The following is a 25,353-nucleotide window of genomic DNA, read 5'->3' as shown; positions in this document are numbered from 1 at the left end:
CCAATTAGTGTTTTAGGTGGAGGAAGTGGCAGTCTCGACTTGTACAAAGTAAGTTTTAGTGTTACCACAACAGAAGGATATAACGTGCCCGTGGGATATAAGTGGCAATCTATCGTCCCCTTAATAAAGGTAAGAAACGTAATAAAGTGGAATTTTTCGCGCATTGAGTTGTTACGTCGATAAATTAGCTCTCTCACTGCACTTATTGAGCTGACACACGAGTGTAGAAACGTAGTCGACTGAAGGACAACGAACGTCTCTACCGATTATCTACCCTCTTTATACGTACTCCCGCTTCTAACATTTTTATTATATAAAACCAGCGCGGTGTGTGTGGTGTTTAGTTGGCTCCTTTCGGAACTCCCGTTTTCTGTGAGGCCAACGTGCCTTGTGTGTGTGTCGGGGTCGACCGGTCACTCGTTTGCTCTCACCTCTACACCTTTTAAATCTCTCATCCCTCGAATCATTTTACCGGATTCCGATTTTGTCATTCGTTATTTAAGATGTTTTAACCCCCTCTTCGGTCACGTGACGCGCCAGTCACGCTCTAATAATCTTTGGCGCGTGTTGGCACACTTATTTTTTTTTTCTTTCTTTCTTTCTTTCCTCCCCTCTATATGTTCTGTGCGCGCTCTCTTCTGTTTTCGGTTATCTCCGGCGCGAGGTCATGTGACCGCTTCGATTTTCCTCACCCCCCTACCCGAACTTTTGGTCACGTGAACGACGTCACACACGATAATTAGCGTAGTGTCGAAGCTGACGACGACGTTTTTCAAATCGAATTCCGGTCGGAAGGAAGGAAAGAAAGAAGCAACATCGAATCACACATCATCTGCTTTGTGTACTTTTTGGTAGAGATTGAGGGAGGGAGAGGGGAGCCAAAAAAAGAAAAAGAAAGAAGAAGCGAGCAAATCATTGCGAGTGTACTTTGGGAATTTCTTTTGTTGCTTTTCGTCCCAGTTCAATAATACCATTTTGAGTGGAGAAGCGAAGCAGATGGTGGATCGTGCGAAATCACCAAGAGGAATCACGCTCGTTTCGAATCTGTGATTGAAGAAAAATCAACGAGATTGACACTAAATCACTTGACACCACATTTATTGTTGTCTTTTCATATCCCATTGCAATTAAGACGCTTGGTTTAGCTTTAGTCTCGTTGCCTTCCTTTCTTTCTCTTTGTTTCCACAGTGATTTTCTTCTTTCTTTCTTTCTCTCCTTCCTTTTTAAATGTCTGCCGAGAAAGAAGAAGAGGAATGGAGCAGATCGTTCTATTCTCTCTTCTCTTCTCTTCCTGAATTAAAATACACTTCTACCATCTTGCGGATTTTCCGAATACTTTTCTCCCCGTCTCGATAAAGATGGAGAAAATTTTGTGCCTCGTCACACCGAGCCACTTCAACCCCGGGTCACGTGAACGGGGATTGGCAAGCGCCACGTGATCGATAAGTAACGAGGCGCTGAACTTAAAGACGGGGTGTTTCCGTTTACGAGGGTGGAAGAAACAAATTGGGATCTTGGGACGAAATGTTGGAGGAAGAGTGGATGGCGAGGATTTTTTATTTTTATTTTTTTATTTTTTTTGAATTTTTTTGGGGGGGGAAGGAATGGGTTTACGGAGGGGGAGGAGGGAGGGTTTCTACGTTGTTCGGTCTGAAGAGCACCTCGTAAATGCGGCTAATACTCGAGAAAGTCTGAATAAGAGCCGCGGGTGCCGCATCGCAGACGGCAACCATCGATCCCGTTGTGTAATTAAGTTACTGTGTGTGTCTGTGTGTGTGTGTGTGAGCGTTGTTGCCGTTGGCGCGGGGGCGCAAAATAACCCACGTCTTGGCTTCTCCTTAGAGAATATCCATCACTCTCTCTCTTTCTCCCTTGCAGAGACCCTTCCTCAATCTCGTGCAGCCGAGCGAGCCCTTTAATTATTTCTTGGTTCTGGTTGCTCTTCCCTGACGCGTCGCAGTTAAACGTACTAACTGCTAGTTATCGATCTGTGTGGACTAACCCACTCACGTGACCGATCGGGGAAGGAAACGTGCGGCTCACGTGATCTGGATGACTTCTTTCTCACACGCCGCAGCTGTTGCTAATGAATTCTTTCTCGTGTGATCGTCGGACGAGGGGGGAGGGAAAGAGTTTGTTGCAGTCACGTGATCGGAGATGGGGCGCGAGTCTTTTCGCGTGACCCGCGCCCGTCTTCGGATTAATCGGGCGCGCTCACGTGACCGGAGGAATGGGCGGAAGAGGGGGGGGGAGCAGAAGAGCCGAGAACCACGTCGGCGTGTCTGGGCGTTTTTCAGAAAACAAACCGAATAATTGGCGAATTGTTTCTTTTCTGGCGACTGGAGGCCATTTCACGCTCGACGAGCTACCGAAATTGGGGAAAGGGCCATTGTTCCGAGTGAATAACGAAGGACGAGCACATTCTCGCTTGCTTTCCCCACGCCAAGCATCTTCAACGCTTTGCAAGCCGCTAATGAACTACTTGTCTGTCTGTCACGACGTCGCGCATTCGATGACAAGCTTCCGGTGTTGCCGAAGACACCGTGACAGCATCCTCACTGCAGAGATTAATTCCCATTGGCGCTATCCGAACGGCTTCTGTACCAACTTTACTGCTTCTGCGATCTTTGTTCTCCCCGAAAAATGTCAATATTTGCAAATGAAGACATAAACCTGTTTTGTAATAAAATACCCCAACCGCTACCGCCATCTGCAGAACGTTTCGTCAACTAAAATCCTTAACCCCCCATTCACGGATTTGGACTCGCATGCTTTTATTTGTTAACCCCTCGCTGCATTATCTAGAGTGGGAGTGCAATGACTTAGCTAGGGTTTCATAGTAACCCCCTATTTTGGCTTAACTGAGAGAATCGACACCCCACCGTTCTCCGAATAGGGCTCTTTAATGGGTTTGGCAGACTTAACTCTTAGTTAGAATTTGTGTGGTGTCAGCCATTCTTATTGGCTTTCTTCTCGGAAAAGTCTTCGAATGGATCACGAATTTTACATAATACAATTCATCTGAAACAATTTACTCGATTTAAACAGAAGAAACAAATGATCCACTTTGATAAATCTTCGAAACAGAATCGTGTAATGGAAATTTTGGTAGATTGGGGTCATCAAACAATTAAATTATTCTAGAAAATTTCGTGTTTCTTATCTATCTAAAGGGTAGAAGAATCAATTAATCTTCACGCAAAACTGTAGCAATTTTCATAGGAAGTGATTTCAAGATCCTTTTCACAATGGTATTTTCTTATTTCAAAGAAGAAACTTCGTTCCTCCTCCCTAAAAAATCTCCTAAAAAATTCGTTTCTTGTGGATTTCTATGGCTTTTGCTCCGTCATTTTGGCAATCGACCATGAGTTTTAAATCCTCCAGTTATAGGGTTTACCAGTGTTGATTTTGGGTTGTTTCTCCGAATAAAATAAGAAATTCCAAGCCGTGGACACTTGTCGAAGGTTCTCATCCGTACTCGGTGGAGTTTTCTGGGTTTTCTTCGCGTGTCTAAAACACCTGAATAGGGACCAGTTTCCCATAGAAAGTCCTCCCGTGAGGCACTCCCCAGTGTTGTGTTGTGTTTTATCCCGACAATCCTGCGATCCTACGGTCCAACTTTGAAGGGTCCTACTGTAATCGAGAACGGGTTCTTGTCTACCATTTTTTTTTTCCTTCTCTCTCTCTCTTTTTTTTATTCAAACATTGTCCCATTTTCCGTCTCCACGTCTTTATTTCCTGTTCGATCGAATGATTCACCTGTTCTTTTACCATTACTTTGAATTTTCCTCGGCGGAACTTAAAACTGTTACTTAATTGGAACTAATGGCCGAATACACTAAACGTATTCGCCTCTGGCCTAATTTATCTTGCAATTTGGAAATGTATAACACTACTTTCTTTACCGCATCACTATTAATGAAGTTTGTCGGGAGAGAGAGAGAGAGGGAGCTTGAAGGACCAAATGAATAACTGGGGCGTGACATTTCCCAACCCAACAATCGTTATAATGGTAACTCCCTTGAAAGTGAAATAGTACACTCGTAGTTGGACTACTTTCTTTTTTCCTTCTTCTTCTTCTCCCCCTTTACTTCGAGTCTCATTCGAGTGTCTCGGATTACTCGACGATGCCATCCAGGTGCTATTAAATTCTCTAGACGGTGATTTAGTGCCTTGTTTACACAATTAATGCCTGAATAGAAAATCAAGATTCGACCGGTCCATTTGTAATTTACCACTCGTAACTCGTTAGACGTGTACAAAGATTTTTCTGTATAAATTATCGAGTTCTTCGTGATGAGGAATAAGTGTTTGCTCGAAGACCATGCCATTGAAATTGGTGTTTGCACGCCCGTTGTTACGCCACACTCGTAATTTATCAGCTCCTTCCTTCCCTCTAACCTGTTCTCTATCCGGCACAAATATTTATTTCTACAGAAGTAAATCGATTATGAGATTATCACCGTCTTGTTTATGCAACACGCCGGAATAATCTGCGTATTGGACTGTGATACTTTTCGTACCCAGTTTGCAATTTATGTATACGTCTGCTGTCTAGACCGGGTCGCTAACCTTTCTGTAGAAGGAAGGTAAAGTGTTTAACTGGAAAGTACCTTCCTCTCTTTTTTTTTTTCTCCCTTCATGGTCAAAAGACTATCCAAATAAAGAGGGAAGGGCCGATAGCCGCTGCTGTGAGTCACGATCATTTTAGCATTTCCTCTTGTTCTATCTTCGCTCTCGTGGGATCTGTCTGTACGTGTTAATATTCTGTGGGTCCATTGGTGTAATTATAGACAGAGATACGGGTTCGATTTTCTCTCCAACCAGCGAATATTTTCTTATAAAACATCGGTTTAGTAGGGTGAAGAATTGCCCCCCCCCTTGTTTACCCATAATGGCAATTCAAATTACATGAAAAGGATCCGGTTTTCGTTTAAATTTTTGTGTTAAAATTAAAATTTAATTACTAAATCTTCATTATTTATCCCGAAAAAGGATGAAGAAAGAAAGAAAACAAAAGAAAAAACCATTCCTTTCTTCATCCTTCTTCAGAATCTTTGTTTAAATCTGAAGAGAATCGATTAATAATTTCATTTTTTCTAAGAGCAATTAACATAATTTCTTAATGATTTATTACGTTATATATTAAAATTAAGACATTCTAAATCGTAATATCAATTAATTAATTAAAGAACGAACCGAAGAAGAACAGTACTCAACGGGGGACCAGAGGATTTGCAAGTCTTTAACTTGAGGCTAGAAAACGAAATAAATAGATTTTTTTCAGGACACGATTAACTTAGTTTTAACCTTTCGTCACAGCTTCTGGCATCTTGACCCCTCTCCAGATAAGCCCTATTGTTGTTTCTGTTAGCCCGAGGTAAATTGCTACCAATTAGCATCCTCGTACAGGAAAAGTTTTACTTTATACCACCAAAAAAACAAAGAAAAAAAGGGGCACCACAGCGAAAGTAATCAAGAAAAACGGTAAAGAACGGACCAGATCATTGTTAATGATCCATCCGGTTGATCGAAGACAATCCCAGACAAAACTGTCCACGCGACAAAGCAGTCAATGATTCATTCCGGTCATCCCAGTCGTTCGTCACCCTGACCCAAAGTGAGGGTCTTTGTTGTAGGACTCCATCCCTTTTTACGCCTGCAACACAGGAGAGTGAGTGTGGACTGGATTAGTAAAGATCAGAATTAGATTTAAGACGGGTGCCACCGATTGATACAATACCGAATTGCAAAAGACCTGGCACAAAACGTAAAGAATCCGTATAGTGTATCGAAACAACAATTTCAAGGATAATGACAGGATAATTAACAGGAAAAAAGGAGGCAAGTGGGGCAGGTGCGGCTGGCCGTCGACCAATATTGATTGGGTCAGAAAACATACCGAGGAAGGCGATAGCAAATAATTTGTGTGAAGCACAACCGTCTTCTTTCCGTTTGTGTGTGAAGGTAAATAAAAATTTGCCACCGGATTATACCAAGGCAGTTGAGAAGTCTGCCGTGCTATTGATCCTCTTGTCCCCCCCCATTGCATCCACCTATATATTATATTATATATATCATTAGGGCACCCAACAACTGTTTATTCTGCTCTATGTGTTTACTTTACTATGTTTGGCTTTTACTATTTTCAAACCATTTTGCTCTTTACTGGTCGAGTAAATTTGTTCCTCTTCAATAACAGAAATCACGGATTGAATCAGGAAACTTCTTAAAGTTTTCCGGATTTATTGTGGATCTACTAGAAGGAACCTTTAGAATAATAATAATAATAATAATCCAACCTGCCCGTTCCATCAATAACGGTTGAACATATGATCCATTTTTATAAGTCAGTAAGGCATGTCAATGGCAGATTTTCTGTGGTATTTACTAAAATAACAAGGCGTGGTTCCTTGTAAATATCACCGCATTTCACCCTTCAAACTTTTTCGAGATTAACCTTGACCCTATTTAGATATTCCCCAATTATAAGTATCATTTACCTGTGGATTTTCTATGGTACCCTTCCTCTTGTAGTATCCTCCTTTTTACATGTCATAAAAATGATAATTGGTAACCTGACCTAATTATTTAATATATATATTTTTTTAAAATTAAAATATAAAGCGGGGAGTAACCGATAGATGACAAAATGGAGAAACAGTGTTTTCCTACAACAGCATCGAACACCTCAGATGGGGCACGTCGTCGAGCCACCTGCATCGGAAGGGTTGGTGTGTGTGTGTGTGTGTGTGTGTGTTGCCCCTGCGCACAGCCTACCCCTCCTCGGATACGGAGTGGTGCTGACCAGCCAACGGTTGCCACCATTCTGGACNTAGTGATTTTAACATTTAATACTGTATTCAGTTAGTAAATGTGTTTATTTATCTAGAAAAAATAAAAAAACTAAAGTACTTTCTATCAGGCAATTTTAAAGAAGTGCTAGCTAGCTATTTTCACTCTGTATACTACTTAAACCGACTATTAATGGCTTTTGTAAATAAAGTAGTAATTGCTATTACTTAATTTTATGATAATTAACATTAAAGTGCTCAAACAATCAATTTTTATTGCTATTATATAAAGTAATCAGCATTAGATTCTCTCCATACCAGAACTTAATTAAGTTTCATAATTCAATCAATAATACCATAAAAAAAAGTAATTTTAATAATTAAAACTGAATAAATATATTTATTTACAAGAAAAATAAGCTATTAATCTATTGATTTATTGGATTTCTCTAACTTAATTTCTTTTTCTACTTAACTGATACATAGGTTAAATATCTTTTAAAGATAAGTCTTGGCTCTTTATACCGATTATTACTCAATGTAAATATTTTCTTTCGATAATTTATATCTTATAAATAAGTTTAAAAATCATTCAGATAATTGAAAAATAATATAATTTAATTTAATTTCCATGATTTATACGTTCAATGCAAACTTCGTATTCATTACTACCAGATTTTTAATTAATGCTCTTCCGAGTAGCACAATTAAAAATAAAATGATCATAAAAATGTAGAAACGAGTAGTAGATTCCTAGACTAATGAAATGCTACTTGAAATTTTACTTAATTCTGCGTTGAAAGCCGTAAGAGATTTATGAATATCTTTTCATTAATTTCACTTAATTGTAACTTCCCATCTTCATCATTTCCTCTACTTCAAGATGTTATGGAAAAGTCTATAAGTTTGCTTAATAATTCAAGATGAATTTACATTTTATATAATAATAATCTCCATTCTGTATACAAATAATTAAAGTATATTTTACATTTAAAATATATGTACACACATTGTTTTTAATGAATTGAAGATGCGCCGACCGAACCTTTTCTTAAATTTAAGGCTTTAATTTGAATTTTTTTAATATAATGACAGTTGAAATAATGTCATTTGGCTTCAGATTATATTGTATATCTTTTATCTCAATGAAAAGTAGTTAATAATGTATTTTATATTTAAAATATTATATTATTACTATTATTTAAAGATGCATTGGCTGCAACTATTTGCTTAAACTGAGCTTTAAATCTTGATATAAGATTCTTAATGTATATATATATTTTTTTTCTTTAAATAATCCCACTCGGCTGCAGTTTATGAGATTTCTTCTCTTTTTTTTTCCGCACATTCTATCTCATAGTTTATGTGTAGTGATATAAAAGATCTTATAGTATGAATTTTAGTTGAAAATTAACATAATATAATGTTTAAAGTTATATATAATGTTTTTAATATGAAAATATGTTAAAATTTTAAGTTTTTATAGTAAAATTTTATATATTTTATTCATTTAAAGGTTGAAAGTAGAGAAAATAGTATCCTGTCAATTCAGAATTGCATGGAATTGTAATGGAAAATATAAGAAAATAAAAGCTTTGAAGCTCTTTTCAAAATATTCTTTATCACAACTTCTGTAAATCAGACAAGATACTCTGACAAGACAAATAACGTTAGTCTAAAGCCAAATTTTACATTTTATTCAACTTCTAAATTCTGTTTAGAAACTCTTGCAAATCCTTAAAAAGTATAAGAAAGTATTTTATTTTTTTTAAATAAAAGTATATTAAACATTATAAAGTTTATTATCTAATAAAGTAAATTATAATTAGTCTTTAATTTAATTATTCTGAAGACTTTTTTTATTTTTTAAACATTTAATTGCATTGACTAAGCATTGAAGCTAAGAAAATGTACATAATTAATGCAATTAATTGATTATATTTTTCTTATCAGGATCAGATTTGTACATAATTTAAACTGCATGTTGAATCTATAGCTTAGAGCCTTACATTTTTTACATGTATCATTATTTGGTGGAGGGAAGGGCCTGTTATATGTTATAGCTTAAGGCCACAAGTCATGAGTCCAGCCCTAATTCTTAGGTTTATATATATATATATATATATTTTCATGTTTAAGATAAAACATTGAAGCTTAAAAAGACTTTCTAGTTCTGGAATGAAGAAAATTCTAATTTCTACATTGCCAGGATCAAGATTTATGCGCAGACTGGGTTTATAAAACTGGTGACTCAATTAATGTATGCGGCGTGGAGTCTGATATATTGAACAGTTAGTTCTGATAGTGATTTAACCCCGGAGCATATATTCTACAAACAACCTCCCGGTTAATTAAATTGCTTCGGGCAAAGAGAATATGAATGGGATTTTCTTATATTGGCTATTTATCTCTCTAATTGCCACAATGATGAGAACATCAAGAAAGAGAAAGATATTTCTCATGCAAGAATGCATCAATCAATATTGTAAGTTGAATCTTTGTTTCTATAAAAGCTTCAATCTTTGACTCATACTGCGGTTAGAATGGATCAGGTGTGTAAAACTGAAAGCAGGGGAGTCACGTCGGAAATTTGTTGGTAACAATGGGAAAAGTGGGCGATCATGCGAACCGTGCTCTTTGTGTTCCTCACCAGCCGGCCTTCTATCCCTCCATGTCAATGACTATATAGTGTGGTGGGAATAAGTATCTCATTGAAGAAGGACAGTGGTTAAAAACTCCACAACAATTTTGTGAATTATTGTGTTTGTAGGAATCTCTTAATACTTTTTTTTTTTACATTTCTTCAACAAGAGAATGAAGATGATGATGAATTTTTTTTTTAATTAAATACCCTATTCATCCAACTTTTGATTTATGTATACACAAGATTAAGATCTTGGTGGTGTTTTTTTATTATTATTTATTTAAATATTCACGTAACGTAATTATAAATCCAGGTTCACTTAATGAATAGGATGATTGCTCTGTGCCTGAGGCTCTTGTGATTCATTCATAAAGAAGCAAGTAATCTCTGTACTTCTTATAAAATTCCTGTTTATAACTCTGTAATATCACACAAGTATTCTATATTTTTAATACGAAATAAAATAGAAGTTAAGTAGATTGAAACCTTCAATTTATCTACAAGAAGAAGATTTTTCGAGTGCTTTTAGTGATCAAGATTCCTGTGGCGACAAGTTTAATCTATAAATTGAAGCCGCAGACAGTTTAGTAAATAATTTAATGGAGTAGACTAACTTCAGTTAATAGTTGTCGAGTTGAAGCGATTATAGCAATTCCTTGTAAGATGTTAAGTTAACGTAAAAGTGACAGTTAAACGTCCTGGCATCGTGTTATGCAACGTGGAACCCCTCGGATCTTGACCACCACAATCATTATAAATCCGGGCAATGTACACTTAACGATTTGTTAAAACATTCTTGCCATTTGTGCTAATTACTCGACGGACTTACAGGCCAATAATTCCTACCGGATTGCCACGTTTACGTTAGATTGTATCATTCGTGGCACCTCCTTATCTCTCACTCTAGACCCGTCGTTTTCGGATTAATTCGTCATCGATCTTGTCCAACGACATATTTACTTTTCCCAACTTTAGTATGGTCATATATGACTACTAGCTGTTAGCAATCGATGAAGGCTTCGGGGTATGTGCCTTGTCTCCCATCGGAGTCATTGGTACGAGTAAAGAATACACCCTTCTCTTCTTCGTAATTAGCCTATTCAAACAGTCCATTCGGGAGTCAAGAAAAATTATTATTCGCGGTTACTTCTTTATATAAATTTATTATCTGTGTTAAGCCCAAAATATCTAACTTCTACACGGACTAATGTGGTAATTCTTTTTGTTTTTTGCAGGTGCAACTGAATGGATGCATCGTGAGGAAGTGGAAGTGCGCGAGGCGGTGGAGTCTACAATTATGAGTCGGTCTTGACATCGACTGATGAGGACGATGAGCGAAGACACCAACCCTCCAGCGGAATCGCCCAGAGACAAAGAATCCGAAGGTGCCATGAAGGGAAGGAGAAATGGTGATAAGTCCGTCCGACTTTCGGACGGATACAGCGTGGAAGAGATTGAATGGAGTTCACCCAGTAGAAGGGGAGGAGTAGTGCGTGGTAAAGTGGTCAAGTCCAACGCAAACGAGGATTACATCAGCTATTATAGTTATCAAGACAACCAGGAATACAGAACGGGAGGTAAGTGGCTCAAAACATTTGATTCTCATCTTTATGGTCGGTTCGCTCGCTGCCTTTCTTTTTAATCGGGGTGGAGGACGTCGGTTAATAACTAGTGGCCCGAAAGGAGTTGTAGCGGTCGAAAACGAATGGTAGTTGGGCTGTCGACTCTTTGAAAAATGATGCGGATCTTTTGTTTGTGCTAGTTTTAACTTGCTTTGGCACAATGAGTGGCTGATAGATGGCTTGTTTGCTCCACTACAAAAATAGGTTCTGTTCTTCCTTCGCCATCAATCTCATCATCAGTCGTCATTCGATATAGGAAGTAGTCGATTATTCCTTTCTTGTTTGTTTCTATTTACAATAACTCTTCGATCCCTCCCGAAAAAAAAAAAAAAAGAAATACACTTTACCGGATCCTTGTCGTGAAATTTTTATTTGATAAATGGCTCCGGCGATTTTCTTTCCGCTATAAAATAACACATGTATGTCTTTTATTTAAAAGATTCTACAATTTAATTCTCGCATGAAGAGAACTTAACGCAAGAGGCATGAAATATTTTCGCAGAAATGGCAATCGAAGTCGAATCTCCATGGTCCATTTATGTAATGGAAATATATTAGTTTTGGTTTAACCAAAATTGGTGACATTTGCCTCACCGTACGGCTAAGATTTGTTGTCGCGTGATAGAAGTCATCAGCATCCACCGTAACGTTTTGCGTAACTGGATGATTACGGTTGATCCCGAATGGAAACAAGGCACTACAACACTTCTGTTGGAGGAGTGGAGGATGGCTAATCGCCTGGGGACTGTTGGCCGTCTGCAACATGACGTCGGCCGGACCAGAGAACAACGCGGGAAAACCTTCAAGATGATAAATGGATGGTGTTAGGTAAAGTAGAGTAGGAAAGATAGTCGGAGCGAAACGGGAAAGACTTTTTCGCTGCTACACGCTCCATCCATCATCTCTTCTCCTTTGATACATGTCGGACGGCCAAAGCAAGCTTGGCTTCTCCCGCAGGAAATGAAGCCACCTGACAGTTCACGTTGGCGTATCGGTTGTCCTTCCAGTCCAAAGCGCACATGATGCTGGTTAATTGAAAATTTCGGATAGAGGACACTACCGACTTAGTCTCAAACTACTCTTCCCGTAGGATAAAACTCTTAATCGTACCAATATCCCTTTCACAAGTCATAAACAATTTTTCTACACCTATTTGACGTGTTGCTAGGAGTCGTGTCACGCACGAATTACCATTTGGGTACAATGTTAATCAATTTCCCTGTATATAAAATTAAGCTTAGTTTAAATATTATAAGCAACATTCCCCCTCCCCAAAATAAACCATTGTTATCGAATCGTAGGATAAACGATCGATTAATTAAACTAAATAAAGTGAAACAATTAAAGTTTCTCTCCCTCTTCTTTCCTGGAATTAAAGTATTTTGCCTGGCGACATTCCTGAATCATTTTTATACAGAAATTTGCTCAGGTATGCCATTAAGTAAATCCCCCACATTTTTTTCTTTAAATTCGGAATCTCGTCGTCAATTATAGTTTCTTTAGCATTTAATACCATTTCCTGCTCGTCAAGAATTGCGTGTTCATTTACGTTCGAGAAGAATTTTAAGAAATTGGTCCGTTAAACTGGGACACAACATTTATTTTGCACACGGGAAAGAAGTATGTACTCGAGCTCAACGGTGTGTAACGAGCAATTCATGCGTTAAAATGTTGAATTTATCAATTATAATTATTGACAGGGGTAATAATTTTTACAAATAAACAATTTGAATTTTTAATTCCTTCAATTCTTTTATTGAACGAAGAAAATTGAGAAGTACACGGATTGATTTAACTTGTCATTCCTAACCTTTAATCGAATGTTCCAGTTATTATTTATACGTGTATAAAGGAGAAAACAAGATGAAAAGTTTTATTATATATCACTTTGTGGGTCATGCATTTAAAAATACGTAAAGCCTGACCCAAAAAGTCGGTAGGCTTTTCTAAACAATGGGACTTAAAATCACGTAGGAGTTTCCGAAAAGGTTTTGATTTCTGTTGGAATGTATCTGAATAGCCGTCCTGAATTTCTTCCCACCCAAAAGGCTAATTGACACGACACCCTCTAATTAACACGTCATTCCGGACTTCCAGAAACGCCTATGGGTGGTAAGATGACGTCACGCCCAACGATCCACACCTCATCGGTTGTACTACGTGAGGCGGTGAAGTAATACGTGACAAATAAGACTACGCGAGATTGGCCATTTCCAAAGTCGATTGAGGCATACGACTTTTGAAATTCTAAAACTGTTTAACTCGATAATGTACGAGTTGATGCTGGGATCAAGAAAGGAGGAATCCTGAAGACGAAAAGAGAGGAGGAAGACATCAAGGGCCAGTACGTCTTCAATCGGGCTTGTCACTGATACGACAACGAGTGTCAGATGAAGCTACACTTTGACAGCAGCACACAACTTATCGAAGTTGTCACAAATTTACCTGACAAATGACCAAAGTATAACGCTACCATTATCCGGCCATTTTGGCTCTCTGCCCGCTTCTCTCTCTCTTTCTCTACTCCCTGCCAAATCTCAACAGATTTCTCTACGTTGAAAATGGATAGTTCCACCAGTGGAATGTACTTCTTCATCCACTTTTGCACTTGGGCTTTACTTTACGAGCAAAGAGGGATGCTTTCCTAATTCCTTCACGGATTTTGCACTCCTCCTTTCAATTATCTGATTCGAACCCCTAGTAAAGTGGATTTATTCCTACTTTTAACTTTCGAGCCGCGATAACGTAAGGTTTTTTTCTTTTTTAAGATTAAAAAGAGGATTAATTAGGTTTATAAAAGGTCCTAATAAGTAAAAGTAATGCGATTGTCTACAGTGAGAGCCAGTTGTACGTGAACGAATGAAAATGAACTGCTGAGTTTACTTACAAATGACCCCACTAACAAGAAGTTAGAAGTCAGGGTGATTTATTCAGACCCTCACTTAATTGTTTTTTCTTAGTCTAACCGGATGTTCATTGAATTACTTTTGGCATAACTAGCATAGGCTATTTACAACGAGCTGCTACATATTTTACTTTCCAAGTAATGGCCTACAACAACTGGAATCTGCCTGCAAATAATTCCTGTTTAACGATAATTACAATGCAACATATAAAATGGTGTCTAATGCTGATAAATGGCAACGTTGCTACGTTTTTATACAGTGGATTTATTGTAACGTCACTACATAAGAAGTATTTTCTCCCCCCCGCTTCGGATAACGTTTCAGATATTGCATCGTTTTTCCGGATAATTTACGAGTGATCTAACGTAAATATCACCCCGAGGCATTCAGAATTATCGTGGTCGAAAATAGCTAAAGTTTTCCTTTTTCCTGGTGGATTGTGTTTTGTAAATTAAAACCATTTCTACCAGCGTTAAATCCGTGCGAAGAAACAAATCGATACATTAAACACTTAGGGAATATCCCTTCCCTCAGTAGTACATTTAGAGAAGAAACAACGCTGCAAACAAAAATAGTGTAGTAACGTAGATAAGTCCATCCCTCCGGTGCGATCGGGCGTCACAGTTCTCCCTATCTCCCTGCACCAGAATAGAGGATGGAAGTCAGAGTGCAGCAATTAATAACTGTCGTCTCGCCATCTGTCCCCGAAGCTCCACCTCCGCCAGGCTAACAAGGAAGATTTGTGTAAGTGGCACGGGGTGGCTGCAGTTTGCTTGTGTACACGTGTCACTCGCATCTGACGTATCGGGTTTTTGTTAAGTTTGGCCGAGTTTACCTCCACGGTGGCATTTCTTTCAGCTTCTTTTCAGTAATCGAATGATGCCCCCAATGGTGCTCTCTAGGAGTTCGGGAATATGAAATATTCAGCTTTGTCGACTGCCATCTAGGACTAAAGCAGTTAACAAAAAAAAAAAAAAAAACCTTTCTACATTCCTCAAAGATTGTTTAAAATCTCGTTGAATAAATCCCATTTAACAGATCACTTGATAAATTTCCCAACTCCCGCTTAGCGCCATTTTCAATGTGAAATCGATGCTGACAGATTACCTCTGATAAATTCACTGTTTAGAACGTTAATGTCAATTTATCTCATACAATCTGTGTATAGGATAATCTTAAACACGTTCCGAACTGTGTACATGTGTGAGACAGATGATGACACAGTTTAGAACACACCAAACTGTCTCACACTGTAATACAGTATGTGTATCCTGAACCATCCCTTGTAATTATAAGCTTGTTCTATCAGTTAGTCTCTGTGTTTTTAACTAAACAAAGGCATCCTATAAGTGTAAAAATCTGAATTTTAAGTTATAAATAATTTAAAAAAGTGCTCTTTTATAAGTTTATAAACTGTTTCTCGACGTGTTTATTCAAGGAGAAATTTTTCCTTTCAAAAAAAAAGAAGAAGAAGAAAATGATAATCAATCGTGTGAAAAAAAGAGATTAAGAAAAATTGAATTCAAATTTATTTATCGATTAGTGAATAAGTCTGGCCTGTGATCGATCAGTTCATTTCAATCATCATCTATTTTCCTTTTCATAATTTTCGATAATTCAGAAGATCTTTACGAGATTTGTGGAGTAAATTATACCCCAATTGAGTGGATACCCGACCGAAAATTTTCTCTGTTAAGTAATTTGTGACGTTGTCATCGTTTAGAACACGTGTTAGGGTTTAGAAAACACAAGAAGAAACGATCCTCCTGAAAGAACAAATCATTAAAAGTTCATTTCAATTGGGTGTAATGGATACAATACTTTACAAATGATAATTCCCGTTATTATTATTATTATTATTCGACTTTATTTTCTGTTTATTCAATGAAAAAAAAATGCACATATTTTCGATAAAATCATCGGAAATATGCGCATTTCTTTACGTATCTAAATCATTCTCCCGTGTAAAGTACAGTGGTATGGGGACATAAATTAAAATCTGATCTGTGGATTTGTTTACAAAATGTAAAATTTATTTATGAAAATAAATGTTAAATTTGATGTTTTTTAAACGAATTGACGTGTGATTTTCTTTCTTTCTTTTTTCTTTTTTTTTTAAAGAAGAAAGCATCGATCTTTCTTTATAATCTTTGTTTTTATGATCGATGTTGTTTGAAGGATGCCCGTGTACAATAGGTCTTAAAAAACATTTTTACACGTCTTATACGTTTATATATCTTTGATTGAAGAGGTTTATCGATTTTTAAAATATATATATTTTCAAGTAATTTCAGTGTAGAACGGAAATTACTTCATTAATTTGTAAGTTACATCAATTGGATTTGATCGTTGGTTCCAGTGAAAGGAACACAACGTAAAGGTTCTTACACATTGCAATTTCTAATTATTCAACGCCTATTTAATATATTACAACACTTATTTTTCGACATTTTTTTCCTGTAATTTTCTGCACGGTCGGTTGCTTTTATAGGCCTAGGACGACGACGAAACAGAATGGCATAATGCCTATATTGTAATCATTCTTTGTCACTCTTCTTTAGATCATAACTCTTTTATTTGCAGTTAAATTCGTATACGACAGGTGCACTTTAAATTTAACCGCACGGATTTATAGGAACCACACACTTTCCTTTACAGTCGTTTTCGATTGGCAGAAAATAGAATTCTTACAAGTCTTTTGCTTCTAATTTCCGCCAGTAAATAGTGGCCAACCGAAGTGATATACTAACTCAATAATATCCAGGATTAAGAAGCCGGCGGGTGCTCTTAACACTACTTATAAAAGAGGATGGATAAAAAAAGAAACCGAGTGAACCCGGCAATTTTGGTACGTAGAAACGTGATGACTGTGCCCGGGGCAAGCCAGGGATTGCTTTTTAGGTGAATTATTAAATGGCGAACGATGCTGCTGCTCCCTGGTGGCAGAAGTCGGAAGCCGGATTGGGGATGGCGCGGTGTCGTTCCCCCCCATCCTCTTCACCTGGTGGCAGGAAGATAATCGCGCTACGTCCTTGTACGATCGATAGCACTCTGTCCAGTGGTCTTATCCATCTGTTCTCCGTAAACATCCCGATTATTAACTTGGACTGTTTCTACCGGTCGAAGGTTATCTTCTATTTCCGACAGCGGAAAAGAGGAACAATAGTAACACTAAACGGAAAAGTCCCACGGGTAATCGCGACTTTTCCACCCCTCCTTCCTCCTCCTCCTACTGGCAGCCATTCATATTGACATACCTAGCAATTAACGTTCTGACGCTGCTTTCAGACAATCGTTGCTGCTGGCAGCCGAAAACTTCCCTTTTTCTGAAAGAATTAAAAGAAATATCCCCCATATAGAAAAGAATCACGTCGGTGTATTGGCTGTGGGGAAAAGCAAAAGAATGAGACGTGACTGAAGCTCGCATTTCCGTGCACAAAGAAGCAATGTGCTATTTGCTGTATTGACATATCACATGGCGGCGCGCATCTTCTCCAATCTGACTTAGTGGGAATGAACTCAGCTTCTTTACTAAACGCTTACGGGTTTTATTTTTTTACTCTTGTAGTAGCATTTACACTCAAGTGGTTCCCGTCGGGACAGTAGAAATAATAATAAAAAAAAAGCTTTCGTTGCTGGGTTAATCCGGGAGAGAGAGAGAGAGAGAGAAAAAGCGCCAGAGGGTCATTATCGACAGCATTTAACCTGTCCCGATTACCCGCACTCTATATGCTAATGAGAGGAAAGTAGGACAGCATCTGCATGCCAGACACAATTTGCCACATTCGTACCCCAGCAGATTGATGACAGTCGGCGAATGGAAGAGCTGCGAGGCACGATAAGGCTGTTAGTTTACTGCAGTAGTTTCTAAATTTTCGTGATCCGATCCATCGTATCGCATACCAGACGAGAAAAATGTCATTTCTTAAGGTTTTATTATATATATATAGGCCTATATTTATAATTAAATAAGCGAATGAGTATAATAAACATATAATATTAAACTGTAATAAAAATTAGGAATTGGCATATGGTTCTACTCTTTAATTGTACTGTAGTTTATGTTCGAGCTTACTGGTATGTATATGGATAAATCAGTAGAATATATACTGTATAATACGATACATTACAGGATAACATACTATACATGTGTACGAATTACAGTAGATCCCCCTATAACACTGTAGATAATTCCGTGTTATATGAATTCCGTGTTGTACGAGTCACTTAGATTTTACAAATACGTGTGCCGGGCTGTGAACGGCTCACGTATTTGTAAAATCTAAGTGACTCGTACAACACGGAATTCATATAATACGGAATTATCTACGGTGTTATAGGGGAGGTCTACTGGTATACACTGTTGCTGGGAGGAAATTAATACGATTAATTATAATAGAAGGCGATTTAGAAAGAAAACTATAAAGAATATAGTAATAAATGGAATTTAATGATTAAATAATACAGGTTTTAATTGTTTTGTTGTACAAGTTTATATTGAAATAGTTAATACATTGTAAACTTGATAGCTTAAAGAAAGAAAGATGCTTTTATCGGCATTTCAGCGGAATATGAAGAAGAAGATGTGTTTACACATCATTCTTCTTTTAATTTACCATTCTAATATGAGAATTCCACCTTCACGGCTTTAGAAGAACGACACTCCTTCGCGTTAATAATAAAGGATGCTTACATTTTATACCATTCAGGGCATTTTATGTGCCCCTTGCAACACGTTTTTATATAAATTTATGTGTAGATAAAAGAGAATTACGCGTAACAAACGATACGAGGATCGAATTTGCGGTGAGTGTATCCTCATTGCAACGTGTCTAAGAAGTGAGGAGGATTTAAAAAAAATAAAGGGAAGTAATCGTTGGAAAGAACGTTAAGATTCTTAATTTTCGATGGCCTTTTATGCAAATTTAAAGTGCGGAGGAAAGAAAATTACGCTTTACTAAGAGAAACAGCGCTAGATTTATCATAACTTGTATGGAGTTCGAAGAAGAGTGGACAGATTTCTTATGCTGGACGAGTTTCGAAAATGGGAATTTAGATGAGAGAGAGAGAGAGAGAGAGAGTGAGTGAGAGCAAAGAGGAGAAGTAATTGGTGGCAGATTATATAATTCGTCAGCTTTATTTAACAAAGATGTATCTGCGCGGAGCGCATGGCGAATGAATTGCAATTTAATGGCTAAATATTTACTCGACCGACTGAGATTTATTGCCTGTGCAGCCGATCGATGACTGCCGGAGTGAAGTGGATTGAGAGCTTTGCTGCCGAGCACTGTAAAGACCCCGGTTGATTTTCCTTCGTGTTAGCGGACGCATCGCTCCTCCAATGCCACTCTTTCCAGTCGGGACCTTCCTTTAACTCGCTTGTTCTGCTGCATCTGTTCTGTTTCCTTCTTCCTCTTTTTTTATTTCCGTTTCCTTAAACTCACCTCTTGCAATTCTTACGTTACCGATTGCATCAATGATCTTCCGCATCTTTTTCTATATTAGATGCGAATTAGAATCATTTAGATCGAATACAAACCGCATTTTATCTTCGTTCTAAAGAGGATCTTTTTCTTGTATAATTAATTAATCGAATTCAATCTTCCCTTACCATCGAAATACTCCTCTTTTAAATATTAATTAAGTAATCGAAAACAGTACTTTAAGTATTATTTCCTGTCGATTCTACTTCTGTAATCGGTTTGTATCCTCCAGAGTGAAGAATCGTTTGACTTTTGCTTGTATCCTCCCTTTTATCTTCCAGTAAAAAAAAGACAAGTCAGAAAAGGAAATGGAATGCCAAACTCGGGTTAAATTTTCTGACTTTTCTACCTTTTTTTTAATGTTTTATTCCTTATTTTAACTTTTAAACGTAATTTAAATTATTTATTTATCTTTTTTAATTTACAGATTCAGTTTACATCGACATGCAAAGACCCGATCAACCTTACAATATATGCACCATTCAGGATTTCAGGAAGGTAATTATGGATTTTTCTTCTTCTTTTTTATATCTAGAAGATCGAAAAATTCACTTAATAAAGCTTTAAATGGATTCGTTACTCGTAATTTAATCAGTTCTTGAAGAGTAGCAATCTTTTCACTAACCATTCTTACTTGTTAAGTTGAAGAGGTTAAACGAGAGAGGGTTTAAAAGAGGGGATTTAATTAAAAAAAAAATAAGGAAAAATTCGTTAAATTTTCTGTGTTTTTATCCCCGAAACGAACGACCATCCTTATATAAATTAATTCGAAATTAAATATTTATTTTTAATGTCTTTTTAAACGCCCTTTACTAGCGAGTAACCACGCATTGTCCATTGTAGAAAATCTTCTTTAAAGGATAATGGAATTGAATCATTTGAACGTTTTTATGTATCTAAACAACAGAATTTTAAAAGAACGAGCGTAAATAAAGTAGCATCTTATATATATAGGCCTATATATGTGTTTAATAAATGAAGGACGAGAGAACGATTGGTGCTCCAGGGAGAAGGAAGGAATGTTAGTTTTCCTGCTTACCGAATATAAATCTATTGAATTAAATCAGTAATTACTTATTTCCGGTAAGATGAATGGGTGCAATAGGTCACGCACTGTTTAGATATTTATCTTATTTACTTAATCCTCCTCCTCCTCCTCCTCCTCCCCCCCCCGTCCATTGAAATAGCATACGTGCTAGCGTATCGAGATAGAGATTCTTCTCTTCAACTCTATCCTCTCGTGGATGGGTGAACGGGCCAACTAGCTTCCTCCTCGCAGCAAACATCTCTCTGCCATCTTGAACCTGCGCAGACACCCCATTAGAGGGTAGAACAAGGTTGCATGTCCATTCACGGGCCTCCCCTGTTCGACCCTTGTTACTAATGACACGTTTGATACGGCACGGTTCTTACTTCTCTTCCCTTTAATTTATCCTCCATGGGAATTGGTAAAAATATATTTACACACACACACACCAATTGATTAAGTAATTATATTTTAAGATGGCGTAAAGTAGTTTGCGTGTGCCAAACGGGTAACGTCAGGAATACAAAAGTAAAGGGGGTTACAGCGTATTAACCTTGTTTTTTTTTATATATTTAAAGGCAATTTAACTAGTAAGAGAGTGAGGAGAAAAGTAAATCGAGAAAGATAAATGCCCAGAGTGATGGCAAACTGCAATTGTCAATCGGCCAATAACGAAAAAGTGTAATGTTACCCATGTATCCATTTTTCATATTGGGTAATTGCGCGGTCGATGGAGTGCGGCGTGCCACAGCTTCTCTTACATTGTCGAGTTAAAATATAACAACACCTAAGTGGGAAAAGGATCGATCGATAACTTTTCTACCAGTCACGAATTAGCCTTCTGCCATAATTCCAAGTACTTAAAAAAAGGTAAAAAAGAAAATTTTCTTCACACAAATCACAATACAAACCTTCTACTACATTCAATTTAAAAAAAAAAGGGTGGGAAGGAGGAAAGTGAGGGTGTAAGATAAGAATCGGTGGTACATTAAGAAAGGGGCGATGCAATAGGAATTTAGAAAAATCTGATAGATTCGATGCCCGGAAACGTGAAGAATAATTGATACAGTAACCTCTCTCTATACGAGAAAATTCACACTTCTATGTGTTGGGTGAGATTAAAAGATTCTTTATAGTGTTATCGAACTGGACAAAGTGACTTGAAATCCGATCGAAATTACGTATTTGAAAACATTAGATAGCAATTTTTGACTTTAACTTCAAGATATTTTTCGATTATTGTTTATGAGTGGTAATAAATCACACGGTAAATCGATAGTAGTTCCTATTCTTTTGTTTTATACTTGATATAACTCACTGTATTTCCTTCTACGCCTATATTATATTCGATTACAGTTCACTCGGCGACTATTAACAATAAAAACACAATGGATTTTTGTTAACCGATGTATTCGTATATGCCCTGGGGTGGTATACCAGTTTACTTATTTAACACGGAAATTATCATAATGGCATTAATTACTATACTGTTTTAAGTTATTCTTCGTGTTATAACCAAGCGGGCCTCGTATTATAGGGCCTGAAAAGTTTAATAAATCGACAGGGCCCCCTCCCAACCCCGGCGATCCGGCTCGTCTTATTGCTTGTCGTTTAGGATTTTATTATGTTGTGTATAAAATTTCCATTGATAAAAATAATGTAAATTCGATTGTCGATCCGTTAGAAAGATAGAAAAATTTAATATTGACTTTCAAACATTCCTCTACAAACATTTTGTTATCTTCAGTATCAGTTTATTTAGCATATAATGTTGTCCACTGTCGGTATACTGAAAGGTCTTTTCATACTAGTGGATTTTTCCTGGGTGTATGTTTACCATATACACCTACACGTGTATACACACACACACACGTCCGAGTTCGCTAGTGTCAAGAGTGACGAGCATCCAGTATATATATATATATATATAGAGAGAAATCTATAAAAGTGTGATATTCTATGAAGAATCCCTAGTGATGCCCAAAAAAACAAGAACCCGACGGCAGGCAAAAGGGGGGTAATAAACAATTACGTAGCAAATTGTGAACAAAGCGCGGCCACTAACAGAACGAACCAGATGTTTGCCTTATTGTTGATGATCACGGTGCGTGAAACCTTTTGTTGCCTCTCCCGGATTAACAAGATGCGAAAGGACCTTTGGCTGAAGGATTGCCACTTATCCGATTCTTCCTTTGTTCCTTCGGTTTTTCATGATACGACGTTTCCCTCTTTTTTTTTTTTTTGGTCATTTAATTGCAGCTTGGGATTTCGATCCGTTAAAGGAAACCTCACCGAAACCGATCGATTCTGTGGTAAAGGAACCATCGATGACGTGAGCTCCTCACTCGGACGTGACCTCGCTTGATGGAAAAATGGCATTACCAGGCAATACGTCGTTTGGTGGTGGTGCCTTTGGCATCCGGATGTTAGATGGCGGATCTTTGGCTACCACTCGAAAGTGGCGCCATCTAATGTAATGGAGAGAAAACACGCGAAGGCGCGAGAGGTAATGTGGAGTAAAAGATTGTGTGACGCCATGAAAATTCTTTAAAAGGAAATGTCGGTTCGAGCGATTGGTCGATGTGTGGAAATCGGCAATGAGTACGTTTGAAAAAAATAAAAAAATAAAAAACTAGGGTGTTTGCGCGGTTTGTTCTTCCGTTTCCGGTACGAGCCGGAAATACTCGATGACCCGTTCTCCCGTGTTGCTTGGCTCGTTCGAGTTATTCCTATCGACTGGCGGCGGGTGGAATGGCTCTCTCTCTTGTCCTTGAGGTCTTTTCTGGCGGCGTGTCCTTGAGCAGGCGACGTGGACTATTAAGAGGGGAGGCGAAACCGACCTGTTTGTCCGGTTGTTGATTTGCCGGCCGCAGATTGGCTGCCTGCCACCCCACCTCTTTTATCGCTTCCCACAATTCCTCCAGCCCATTCCCATCGAAAAAGTGCCATAAGTATCCGACAACGGCTCGGCCGAGCTTTCTCACTCGGTTATCCACCCCGTCCGGCCATTGGACCAAACCTTCTCCCTTTCCGCTACGTCACTTTGCCGTGACGTCATCGGGAGGTGCCGTCGTTTCAAGATGGCGGACGTTGTAGCGGAGTCTGTGTGAGCGCCCGTGTTTGTCCCAGCGCACAGGACGCCCAAACGGCACATCCGCTTCTGAAGAGCCCGAAATCGGTAAGTACCGCCATTCTGTACCAACAACGGGCGGGCGGACACCTCGGGCATCCGAAAACCGAGCAGGGGGGGTTAGGTGCGAAGTCTTTGTACTCATTGCACGCGCCCGACAATCGGCCCGCTACGTTAATGTTTCCTTCACGGAATACGAGAACCGCTGGCGTAAGCGCAACACCCTTATCTACGCGCCTACGTCCCGGGACGCGTAGCGCCGGGGGGGTGGAGAAGAAGGTCCCGACACTTCGACGATGGGTGAGATTTTTAGGAGCGCGTGACTCGCCATCTCTTTTTTTTTTGCGCCAACTCAATATTCCGGCGGGTTTACGGGCGCGAAATTGGATCAGCCTGTCACCCGTCGCAGGGGGGAAGGCGGAATTCCTGCCGGCCCCCCGCGAGTAACGACAGCTGCGTTAAATGCGAGAGAGAGAAAGAGAGAGCGGCACTTCTCGCCATCTGCCTCGTGGCTCGCAATTAACGAAAGGAGGAAATTAGACGGAGACGGGGGGGGAGAAAAAACAAATTGTGTTCTGTCCGCGGGCGCTCGTTCGCCTCTATCGAACTCTCCTCCGAGCAAGAAGCGTTGGAGAAAAGTGGCCGTGTGTCCCCCGACACGCTTTCCTCCTCTAAACGAACGCGGAGCCCATCAATCGTGGCCTTTTTACAATTCAATAAAAACGTAGCACGTGCTTACACGTTGACGACTGCAGTGTACTTCTCCACTACCTCGTCCAATAGCAGCGATCGGTAGGCGGTGCCTGACTGATCCGCTCTGTTTCTCTCGCTCTGTGTTAAACAGGAGGAAGGGGGGTAAAAAAAACACATACACACACACACACACACAGGCAAATTGTTTGATAGCTAAACATCGGTTTGGCTCTTCCGAATTCGGAAGGGGGTAGCCAGTCTTTTCCTCCCTCCCGCCGATTCCAGCCAGTTGTTCGTAGTAATACTTCCTTTCCGTGTGACGAAAGCAGACAACACGAGGCGGGGCGACCGACGTAATCGTCACTCGGCCCACTCGGCATGGCCGACGTATTTTGCACCTTTCGCAGGTTAAAAAAAAGGGCGATAACTCTGCTGTGTTGTCGGGGGCTCGCGGATGCTCCCGGGAGAGCGCGTTGGCTCTTAAAGGAGGGCGAGAGAACTTTAAAATAAAAAAAAGAGGAGGGAGAGAGAGAGAAGTAATTCACCGGAAAACACAACCTGCCTATTGTTTTCTGCGGTGTATTTCGATCGGGAACTGTTGTTCCTCCGGGACCTAAACCGAGATCCCATTCGAGCGTATCGCGGATTGTTGTTGTTCTCGCTTAAGGAACCGCTCGCCCACACTTCGTGTGAGGTCCTCGTTAACCGAAAGTGAAAGGAATAGACAGAAAAAATAAATAAAATAAAATAAAATAAAAGAAGGGAAAGTTGCCGAAGGCCCGAGCGACTCTTCCGAGCACCTCCTCGACTTGGCGTCACGATGCCAATGTGTTTCGTCACCGATGACGAGTTTCCGACCGGGAACCGTTCGTCACCGGTTTCACGGTTAATTGCGGCTGACGTGATGAAAAGTAATTATGTGGTATGACCACTTCCGCTACGTCTGTCACGCTATAATGCGATTCGATTGTCGATCTGCTCGTCTCTCTCTCTCTCCCCCCTCCTCCTATGTTTGTCTTTAAGATACCGATTCCGATTTGAACTTCCTCGTTTA

The 25,353-nt window shown here is 38.9% G+C and overlaps 1 protein-coding gene across 1 annotated transcript in view; it reads left to right on the top strand.

Moving 5' to 3' along the window:
• Positions 1-25,353, top strand: part of LOC111626588 (arginine-glutamic acid dipeptide repeats protein-like) — a 34,243-nt gene continuing 8,890 nt past the window's right edge. Inside the window, exons 1-3 of the mRNA XM_023370025.1 lie at positions 1-129; positions 10,674-11,015; positions 19,877-19,947. Of these exons, the coding sequence (XP_023225793.1) occupies positions 10,760-11,015; positions 19,877-19,947 (327 nt within the window). The 5' untranslated portion in view covers positions 1-129; positions 10,674-10,759. The remainder of the gene's footprint in view (positions 130-10,673; positions 11,016-19,876; positions 19,948-25,353) is intronic.

The sequence above is a fragment of the Centruroides sculpturatus genome, unplaced genomic scaffold (assembly GCF_000671375.1).
Source record: "Centruroides sculpturatus isolate CEXI.00-Female unplaced genomic scaffold, Cexi_2.0 scaffold304, whole genome shotgun sequence".
Taxonomy (NCBI): domain Eukaryota; kingdom Metazoa; phylum Arthropoda; class Arachnida; order Scorpiones; family Buthidae; genus Centruroides; species Centruroides sculpturatus.
The sequence above is the reverse complement of the archived record's forward strand: the minus strand, read 5'-3'. Positions and strand labels throughout refer to the sequence as shown.